The 11,143-nt window shown below is 44.6% G+C and overlaps 1 protein-coding gene across 4 annotated transcripts in view; it reads left to right on the top strand.

The window, feature by feature from the left end:
- Positions 1-10,275, top strand: part of EIF4ENIF1 (eukaryotic translation initiation factor 4E nuclear import factor 1) — a 55,112-nt gene extending 44,837 nt beyond the window's left edge. For all 4 annotated transcript variants that reach the window (XM_066370446.1, XM_066370444.1, XM_066370447.1 and 1 more), the window contains exons 15-19: positions 2,092-2,176; positions 4,349-4,481; positions 6,410-6,754; positions 7,027-7,191; positions 7,748-10,275. In XM_066370446.1, coding sequence (XP_066226543.1) covers positions 2,092-2,176; positions 4,349-4,481; positions 6,410-6,754; positions 7,027-7,191; positions 7,748-7,986 — 967 coding nt within the window. In that variant the 3' untranslated portion in view covers positions 7,987-10,275. The remainder of the gene's footprint in view (positions 1-2,091; positions 2,177-4,348; positions 4,482-6,409; positions 6,755-7,026; positions 7,192-7,747) is intronic.
- The last annotated feature ends 868 nt before the right edge of the window (positions 10,276-11,143 follow it).

Below are 11,143 nucleotides of genomic sequence, written 5' to 3' on the forward strand. Positions count from 1 at the left end.
GGGTCACCAGCTTGAGTGTGGGATCATAGACATGAGTAAGGGGTCACTGGCTCTGCTGTAGCCCCCAGTCAAGGCACGTATGAGAAAGCAATCAATGAACAACTAAGATGCTACAACTCGAGTTGATGCTCATCTCTCTCCCTTCCTGTCCCCCATCCCAAAAAAGAAAAAAGAATCTGTTAGAGATGATGGGTTTGTTGATTAAAACCATTAACAAATGATTACTGACTTTACTCTCCTTTCTGCTAGTTGCAACAAGTAGTAAAATTAAATGAATCATAAGGTGGGGAAGTAGCAATATTGTTCTTTTTTATTGTAAAATAAAACAGAAAATTGCATTATATATATATATATATATATATATATATATATGGCAAACTCCCTTGTTAGCTACCTAGAAGCCCTCCATGTGCCCTGTCCCAGTAATACCCCCTTTTTACCCCCAAGAGTGACCATTGTCTAGTCTTTAAAGCTTAGTCCTGCCCATACAGTACTTAGTAATTAAGAAGTATTTATGTTTTGACGTGAAACTTTTTTTCTTAGCAAGGGGGACAGACCGACAGGAAGGGAGAGTAATGAGAAACACCAACTCATAGTTGTGACACCTTAGCTGTTCATTGATTGTTTCCTCATACATGCCTTGGTGGGAGAGTCCCAAGCCAGTGACCTTTGGGCTCAAGCTGGCGACCTCAGGGTTTCAAATCTGGGTCCTCAGCATCCCAGGCTGACGCTTTATCCACTGCACCACCACCTAGTCAGGCTTGATATGATTCTTAAAATTTGCCATATCTGTGTCTCTGTCTTGCTTCAGTTGATTTTATATGCTGACACTCTTAGAAAACATTGAGGACATTAAGTATCCTGTACCCTTGCATAAATGCATCCTATTTGTAGTAGCCCTCAGCCTAAACATAGAGCTAAGGACTCATCTGCTAAGCCCCCATCACTAGATTTCTCTGTAGACTATAATGTAGTTATCTAGTATTCATTGACATGATTTGTTGACTTTCAAACACCTTTTTTTCTTTTTTACAGGGACAGAGTCAGAGAGAGAGATAGATAGGGACGAACGGAGAGAGATGAGAAGCATCAATCATCAGTTTTTCATTGCGACACCTTAGTTGTTCATTGATTTCTTTCTCATATGTGCCTTGACCACGGGCCTTCAGCAGACCAAGTAACCCTTTGCTCGAGCCAGTGACCTTGGGTCCAAGCTGGTGAGCTTTTTGCTCAAGCCAGATGAGCCCACGCTCAAGCTGGCAACCTTGTGGTCTCAAACCTGGGTCTTCCACATCCCAGTCTGACGCTCTATCCACTGCGCCACCGCCTGGTCAGGCCAAGTCTGTTCTTTTAAACTTTATATGGGAGGCCTGGGATCAGCCTTATGTGTATGTAGACCAGGAGTGTTGGGGAATGCTACATGTAACTAGGTCTTAAAATAGCTAAAACTGTTGGTACTGTATTTGATTTGAACCAGTGTCTCACAGAGCATCAGTTCCATGCCAGGCACTATACTAATCAGTGATGCTCCCTACCTTCTGGAGCAGTCTGGCCCCCAAAATGAAAGCCTTCCCTAGCCTACCTTACTGGTATAGCCTACAAATAAATTATACGCCAGCTCTGGATAACCCTACATTCCCAAGTTCCTATAACTGTTCCTTCTACCTAAATCATTGTTCTCCATCTTGTAGCTTCTCATTGGTCACACCCAGTTTAATACAGCTCCTTACCAGTGAAGCTTTCCCAGAGTCCCTTTAGAAGTATCCTATCTTTCCTTCTACTCCTCATTTTTCCATTATACCTTGTTGGTATCTAATATCTGAATGCCTTGGTTTGTCCTAGGTTAGGAAGTCTCTCCGAATAGATGAGAGTCCTTGCAAGGCCCAGGACCATGTTTCACTAAGCTTTTGGTTTCCTTGAGAACTTAGTATGTGGTTTTGCATATTTAGACACTTATTAAATGTTTGGGAAGTTGAAGTGGCTAAGGGCAATGGAATGTTAAAGTCCCAGACTGCTGTTGAGTATTTTGTGGTTTTAAGACTTTGAGTTTGAGAAGCTTGGGGCTCACACTGATACTTGTTTTATTCACAGGCAACAGCGAGTGACCAAGTCACCAGCACCTGTGCACAGAGGGAATTCTTCTTCCCCTGCCCCTGCTGCCTCCATCACAAGCATGGTCAGTGACCTTTGCCTTTGTGAATGACTTCTAATTTTTCTGTTTGGTTGTGCCTATATTGTATCACCACTAGAGCCCAAATATCCATGAGCGCCTTCCATAGAAATATCCAATTTATTGAGTCTTTCATACCTGTTTATTGGGTTTTCTCCTTTTAAGATGCTATTAGGATTCTAATTAAAGCCCCTACAGTGGGGAAAGTGTATTCCAGCAGAGAAACAAGTATGGGCTGGAGCACACAGGTGATACGTAGTATGTTCAAACAAGTAAACAATTTCAGTAGGGAGGAAAGGGTAGTGAGGTGGAATGGTGTGACTAGGGTCAGATCATGTGGAGTCCAGTGAAATATGGTAAGTTCACAAATTCAGGTTTAGGTCTCTGATAATGAATTAAGACTAGACTGAGAGGTTTGCTTATTTGTGGAGACACGTTTAGTTTTACAATTGACTCATTTACCAGCATTGTGTTTTTTTTGTTTCCTTCCCCACAGATTTTTATTACCTAGTTAGAGCTGACAGACATGTGGGGAAAACTGTTACTGTGTTCAGAACCCCAAGTAGGTCTTTGCACTAAGCACCTTTACCAAAGGAGCTTTTCTGTTCGTAATTTATGGCCTCTCTTCTGCTATCAAGGACTTGGGGTTGGTCAATGAGAGAAGTTGCATGCATAATAGAATCATCAAAGTAGAAATCAGCAGTGAAGAGATGGGAACAAATGACCCCAAATGATGAGTCCTAGTGGCTGAAGACATACTGAGAGGATTTTGAATGTTCTGGTAGCCAAGTGAAGATGGGAAATATCAGGAGTACTGCAAGTCCTCAAATAACATTTCGTTCAATGTCATTTGGTTATAACATTGATGAGATGCCACAGATATAACTCTTGTATGTATCAGTTATCTTGTGGTAAAATTAGTTTCATTATTCGTTGTTTTGCTTAAAGTCATAGAACCTATCAATAATGTTAAGTGAGAATTTAACATTCTCTATATAGAGAATTTTAGGTCCTGAGGTTGTCTCTGAAATGTCCTTTCCTGGTTGGAAGTGCTATTGCTCCAGGGTGTACTTTTAGCCATGTTCTTTTCCTCTGCCCATACTAATGCCCTGGCTGGGGAAGTGGCAGCTGCTTAGGCAGTCCCCATCACCACAGATACAGATAGGTTGAAGCTCTGTGCTTTAACTACTTTTATGTTTCAACCAAGTCTAGGTTTTTTGGGTGGGGTCATAACTTTTGTTGTTGTATTTTTCTGAAGCTGGAAACGGGGAGACAGACTCCCGCATGCGCCCCACCGGGATCCACCCGGCACGCCCACCAGGGGCAACGCTCTGCCCCTCCGGGGCGTCGCTCTGCCATAACCAGAGCCACTCCAGCGCTTGGGGCAGAGGCCCAGGAGCCATCCCCAGCACCCGGGCTATCCTTGCTCCAATGGAGCCTTGGCTGCGGGAGGGGAAGAGAGAGACAGAGAGGAAGGGGGGGATGGAGAAGCAAATGGGCGCTTCTCCTATGTGCCCCGGCCAGGAATCGAACCCGGGTCCCCCGCACGCCAGGCCGACGCTCCACCACTGAGCCAACCGGCCAGGGCCCATAACTTTTTTTTTAATAACTGAGAGGCAGGGAGGCAGACAGACAGATGCCTGCATACACCTGGCAAGCCCCCTACTGGGTGATGCTCTGCTCATCTGGGACCAATGCTCAGTTGCTTGGGCAACTGAGCTATTTTAGCGCCTTAGGTAAGGCCATGGAGCCATCCTCAGTGCCTGGGGCCAGCTTGCTCAAACCATTTGAGATGTGGCTGCAGGAGAAGACAGAGAAAGAGGAGGGGGAGGTGGAGAAGCAGATGGTTGCTTCTCCTGTGTGCCCTGACTGGGAATTGAACCTGGGACTTGCACATGCCAGGCCAACACTCTGCGCTGAGCCAACCTGCCAGGGCCTAAGTCTAGGTTTTCAAGAAAGTGAGCTGTAAGCAAGGGATGATACACGGAGCCAATGCCTATTGGCCCATTCTGTTTCTTTGTCTCTAGTAGCTAGAGATCTGAACATGGGAGTTGGCATCTATCACATGTAGCCAATAAGGGACCTCTCCAACTTGCTGAGTAGTTTGGCCAGTTAATCTTGGCCAGATTAGGAAAGGCATTTAGAGAATGTGCTTATACTAATCGTTGTTCTCTGCAGCTTTCTCCTTCCTTCACCCCTACCTCAGTGATTCGTAAGATGTATGAGAGCAAAGAGAAAAGCAAGGAGGAGCCAGCATCTGGAAAAGCAGCTCTTGGTGACAGTAAAGAAGACACTCAGAAGGCCAGTGAAGGTACTACAAAGCTGTTAAGGGTATACTACCCAAGAAAGTATGTCACAGGGGGAACATGGGCTTGAGTGCTGACCAGCCTGACCTGATATGCTGCAAAGTGTTGGGCAAGGCTCCTGGCTGCTCTGGACCACATTTCTGTGTTTGACAGTGCAAAGGGTGGACCAGCTCGTCACTGAGCCACTTGAAATTCTGACCAATCTAAGAGTGGTATGAATGCTAGTATTGGACAGGAAGGAATGAACTTTAGTTTCAGATCATTACTTTGGCTTCAGAGTTGAATTATTAGTAATTTACTTGGCAAATATAGTTCAACCAGTTTTACTTTTTTTTTTTTTTTTTACAGAGACAGAGTCAGAGAGAGGGATAAACAGGGACAGACAGACAGGAACGGAGAGATGAGAAGCATCAATCATTAGTTTTTGGTTGCATGTTGTAACACCTTAGTTCATTGATTGCTTTCTCATATGTGCCTTGACCGCGGGCCTTTAGCAGACCAAGTAACCCCTTGCTCCAGCCAGCGACCTTGGGTCCAAGCTGGTGAGCTTTTGCTCAAACCAGATGAGCCCGCGCTCAAGTGGCTACCTCGGGGTCTCGAACCTGGGTCCTCTGCATCCCAGTCCGACACTCTGTCCACTGCACCACCACCTGGTCAGGCTCTCCACTAAGGCTTTTTTTTTTTTTTTTTTTTTTTAATTTTATTTTATTTTTTACAGAGACAGAGAGTCAGAGAGGGATAGACAGGAACGGAGAGAGATGAGACGCATCAATCATCAGTTTTTTGTTGTGACACCTTAGTTGTTCATTGATTGCTTTCTCATATGTGCCTTGACCATAGGCTTTCAGCAGAACGAGTGACCCCTTGCTCGAGCCAGTGACCTTGGGTCCAAGCTGGTGAGCTTTTTGCTCAAACCAGATAAGCCCATGCTCAAGCTGGAGACCTCGGGGTCTCGAACCTGGGTCTTCCGCATCCAAGTCCGATGCTGTATCCACTGCACCACTGCCTAGTCAGGCTCCACTAAGGCTTTTAAAAAGCATGTTAATCCCAAGCAGTTGACCAGGATAGGTCTAGCTCCCACATAGATCCGGACCACCACCATAGACAAAGCAAGGTGCCCAACTGAGTTACACCTGATACACCCGGCTCACTTGTCCATAGTTATTCCTGGATTGGGAGGATTATAATAAATACTGGGGCTTAAGAGTTAGGTTGCTTTTTAACTTGGTTTTGGGTTTTTAGAGTATAGCAAAGATAAATTCTTTTCTCATAAAGTGTTGAAGACTATAAAACTTGGGGTCTAGTCCCAGCTCTGTCCCTGACTACCCCTGTGACCTTGAGTGGGCCTATTCATAAGGCAAACTGATATTTCTTTCTTTTTTCTTTTTTTTTTTTTTTTTTGCGTTTTTCTGAAGCTGGAAACAGGGAGAGACAGTCAGACTCCCGCATGCGCCCGACCGGGATCCACCCGGCACGCCCTCCATGGGGCGACGCTCTGCCCACCAGGGGGCGATGCTCTGCCCATCCTGGGCGTCGCCATGTTGCGACCAGAGCCACTCTAGCGCCTGGGGCAGAGGCCACAGAGCCATCCCCAGTGCCTGGGCCATCTTTGCTCCAGTGGAGCCTTGGCTGCGGGAGGGGAAGAGAGAGACAGAGAGGAAAGCACGGCGGAGGGGTGGAGAAGCAAATGGGCGCTTCTCCTATGTGCCCTGGCCGGGAATCGAACCCGGGTCCTCCGCACGCTAGGCCGACGCTCTACCGCTGAGCCAACCGGCCAGGGCATGATACTTCTTATGATGCAGTCCTCCAAATTTGTTGAGGGAATCAAATAAGGATTCTGGGCTTTCTAAGAAATGAGATTTACTGGATCATTGGGAAGACAGTGTTTTGGGGAAAGTTTGCCAACACCAAAATATTCTGTGGATTTTTACAGAGAACCTCTTGTCATCCAACTCTGTGCCCAGTGCTGATCGAGACTATTCTCCTACCACAAATCCCAAACTGTCAACATTGCAGCGATCTTCATGTTCCACCCCACTCTCCCAGACCAACCGTTACACCAAAGAACAAGATTATCGACCTAAAGCAGCTGGGAGAAAAACACCCACTTTGGCATCCCCAGTTCCAGGAACACCTTTTCTCCGTCCTGTCCACCAAGTTCCCCTTGTCCCCCATGTCCCAATTGTTCGGCCTGCTCACCAGCTTCACCCAGGGTTGGTCCAGAGGATGCTGGCCCAGGGAATACATCCACAGCATCTTCCAAGTTTGCTCCAAGCTGGTGAGTTTGACCTGGCATAACAGTTGCTAGAACCAATAAAAGTGCTGTGCTGTGGGAGATATTCATCCTTAGAAAGACAGTACTAGATTTTTCTAACAGGTGGGCAGTTGGTCCAATGCGGTCTACCCCTTAATCCATTAAAAGATCAGGAACTTTAGCTGGAGCAGTTTTTACTCTTGATAAACTTTTCACTTCAGCAAAACTGCATAGTCAAGCTTGAAAATTCCCAGGTAGGTTAATATTACTTCCCACAAGTTTCTTCTTTCTAACAGGTGTGCTTCCTCCTGGGATGGATCTGACTCATTTACAGGGAATATCTGGCCCAATCCTGGGTCAGCCCTTTTACCCTTTACCTGCTGCTAGTCATCCTCTCCTAAACCCTCGTCCTGGGACACCTCTGCATCTGGCAATGATGCAACAGCAGCTACAGCGCTCAGGTAGGTTCAGGAATGGGGTGGGTGAGCTGAGTGGGATGAATAGGCTCCAAGCTTTAGACAAGTTCCAGGAAAGGGGAGGAATTGACACTGACAATTCATTCTTTAACATCCTGCAAGACTGAGTACAACCAGAGACAAGCATGATATAAAGCAATCTCTATGGAATTTGGAATTCCTGTTCCTAGAAAATGATAGGAGAGTCAAGTGTGCTCTGATATTTTTTATCCTTTGCCTCTTAGGAAAGGAGGCTGAAAATCCAACAGAGGTTCGGCAAAGGGACTACCCCGAGTAGATGCCTTTTCACTAGTTAAATGTTAGTGCTTACTGTGGGAAGTAGTAGACATGTATGTCATCTAGGATGGGTTCTCGGTGTGGGTGACTTCTGAATAGTTCAGCTTTCCAGAGTTTCTGTCTGCTGGAATTCTGCAAAGAAATTTCCTAAAATCTGGTAAAGAATTCTGTCTGGAGTTTTATGAGTAAGGTTAAGTGAAACAGGGCCTGATATAGCACTCCTTTCCCCTCCTACTCTGGCTAATCCTTTCTTTTATCCCCACAGTTCTTCATCCTCCAGGCTCTGGTTCCCAGGCAGCAGCTGTCAGTGTTCAAACCCCACAGAATGTGCCCAACCGGTCGGGCCTGCCCCACATGCACTCCCAGCTGGAACACCGCCCCAGCCAGAGGAGCAGCTCCCCGGTGGGCCTTGCCAAATGGTTTGGCTCAGATGTGCTACAGCAGCCCCTGCCCTCCATGCCTGCCAAAGTCATCAGTGTAGATGAATTAGAATATCGACAGTGAGCAGGACAGACAGGCTCACCTAACTCTGGACCTATGGTGGCACCCTGGTCAGGACTCTGCTTGGTTTACAGGCTTTTACTTCGGAGCTCTCTGGGAAAATCTGTTTAGGGGGCCTAGGTGTCTGGTGTGGTCTGCATGATGGAAGACTTAACCATTTGAGTGGAGCCTACCTACATGGTCTGAATACAGGATGCACAGAGTTGTCGATCCTGGAAATAGTGTTTTCTTTTTTGTAAAATATATGAATGAAGTGTTGGTGCCTTCACCAAAAGGTGGCACCTAAGGGTTATGAGGAAATAAATGTATAGACCTTTATGTACAGATCTGTGTATAAACAACTTTTGTATATACATATAGAATAGCTTTTTTGAACTTATACAGCTGTACATAAAACTAGCTGATATTAGTTAAGCGTGTGTCAACAGTTTGGATTTTTTTCACTTGTACATTTGGGACCTTTTTTTTGATTGATTAAAGCTGAATATGCTGTGTGAGAATGAAGTAAAAGGCATTATTGTGTTTATTTCTTCCTGAATCCCTCCCTCCTTGTTTCCAACCAGCTGACCCATGAGGCTAAATTGGTTCCTTATGGGAAATGATTCTGAAGTTTCTTCTTTAAAACTTATGGCAATGAACTTGACCTCATTTAAGAGGAGGAATCGACCCCAATGAGTTAAGTTTAGGCAAGGCTCGACCCTACAGGTAGGTAGCCTTATGGCTGATGCCAGATTATATGAGCAATTTCTAAGATTAAAACCACCTAGTGAAAACAATTTGTTTACTAGGTAATCATGCATATGGTAGTTTCTCCCAAATAAATCCATGTTTACTGGAGGCAAAAGTAAATGAGTTTGTTGGCATCTTGTTCAGTTCAAAGTCCCCTATAGGAGAAAACCACCTCAGAATTGATTCCATTAAAGTCTATTTTTTTTCTATACAGAACTTCCCATGGGACTCTAATGTCCGTGTTAACTGATTGTTTTGTAGCTTATCTGTCAGCTCAGTTTTATTTACCATCATTTCATGCATAGCACTGAAAAGGATTCTACCAGAATACTATACTATATAGCTCTAGTCTTGGGTCCCCTTTCCTTTTTTTCAGTCCTATTTACCTGAAACGATACTTAGTTTTCAACTTTCCAAGCTCTTCAAATAAATTTTCCCAAGTTCTCCACACTTGCCCATTTGGGGCTATCAAAGCTACTTTAATGTAATGCTAGTAGATCAAATAATGCCATTTTGTGATTTACAGGTGAAGGACAAGGTAGTTGAATTTTGACTGTAAAGGGGAAAAAACAACCCGAGTCTTGAGTGTGAGAGATGCTGCCTATAAACCTGGAACTACCTACTGGCCCTAAACTTCTGGGAACAGAAGCAGGTCACCTTTCAACAAAACTTGGCTTTGTGGATTTAGCATGAAGTCTGTCTCTTCCTGGTCTTACTTTATTATCCTGCCTCACCCTCAATAAAATTTTCTCTCAATGTGAGCCCTCAGCTTCAGAAAACAGACCCTACGTTTAGAAGTCTTGCAAATACTTTGTTTCCACAGGTAGAAGCTAGAAAGCAGTCTCGTAACAACCACAGGACAAATGCCAGTTCCACCTTTCCTTTTGCTTCTTTCCTCTTCCTGTTGAATCAACACTGAGGGTGAGGGTTGGGGAGGATTGGTTGAAGCTGCCAATAAGGGTTTCCTTTTCGGACTAAAAACTGGTAGGACAGAAAAGAACATGTCGGCACAAAGTAAAAGACAAAGCTATTAGCCACTGATTGGTGAGATGGAACCAGAAGCAAGTAAGAGTATTGCTAGGAATAGCACAATAGAACCCAGATGTACAGATTGTAACAAAACTCTTGATGGACGGGAGAGTAGAAGGAAGAAGCTAATGCAGCCTTCCAGGAGCTAAAGCCTGATATAGGGTAAGAACAGCAGGAAGTGATGTCTCAGCTAATAAGAGGTGTCTTATGTGGAGCAACTCTGGAAAGTTAGCAGGCATGAAGCAAGTTTAGAAGCAATCAGGGCTGGAAGAATGCAAAATAAAAACCAGTTTAAGAGAATTTAAGGATGTGGAAGGCCTCTTCAAAGTAAAACAGCAGAGGGCCACAGAGAACCTCATGGAAGACCTGCCTTTAAGGAAGGTGGTCAGACAAGAAATGAAAAAACTAGTACCTCCCAAAGGAAGCAGTTGAGCAGCCAGTACTTGAGAAGTCGGTGGTAATAAGAAGTGGGAGAAAATGGAGAGTCTAGGTAGGCCTTCTTTCAGAAGTTAGCTATGTTTTATAAGCCAGGCTCTATTAAGATAGAAAAGAATGCCTGACCTGTGGTGGCGCAGTGGATAAAGCGTCGACCTGGAAATGCTGAGGTCGCCGGTTTGAAACCCTGGGCTTGCCTGGTCAAGGCACATATGGGAGTTGATGCTTCCAGCTCCTCCCCCCTTCTCTCTCTCTGTCTCTCCACTCTCTCTCTCTCTCCCTCTCCTCTCTAAAATGAATAAATAAATAAAAATTTAAAAAAAAATAAAAACAAGCTATACTTTAAAAAAAAAAAAGATAGAAAGGAAGTCAGGTCCACTGGCCCTTCCTTGTAAATGGAAGAAACAAGCACAAATGCAATCCAGAAACAAAGATAATATAGGAGTAAACTGATTCTTCAGTAATTCTATTCGCTTTACCAACAACTGATTCAAGAATGAGTATGTGACCCAATTTAGGCCAGGAGATATATGGACCACATGGCTGGGCAGCTTCTGGGAAATGGCTTCCCAAAATGATAAGACTCAGCCCTTCTTATTGCCCTCTGGGTGCTCATGGAAAGCCAAGGACTGCAGGAGACATTCCACGACTGTTAGGGGAGCCAAATGCCCAGCATAGGAAACAAACTGCAGTGAACAGAGTAGTTTGATGGAAAGAACTGAGATCCTCAATGACAACAGCTGCCATGAGCCCATCTGAGCTCCAGACAACTTACTTGAGAGACCAAGTTTCCTTCCATTTCAGTTGAATGGTTGTTAAAATACAGCTAAAAGCATTCTAACAAATTAATGGCACAGAACATTGAGTATGCTCAATAAGACCAGGAAATAACAAATAATAAAGACCAGGAAAGAAACAATATGTAACAGTACAGGAAATTCATTTGTCACAGCCAAACCACTATGAA

This window comes from Saccopteryx leptura, chromosome 2 (genome assembly GCF_036850995.1).
Source record: "Saccopteryx leptura isolate mSacLep1 chromosome 2, mSacLep1_pri_phased_curated, whole genome shotgun sequence".
Lineage (NCBI taxonomy): Eukaryota > Metazoa > Chordata > Mammalia > Chiroptera > Emballonuridae > Saccopteryx > Saccopteryx leptura.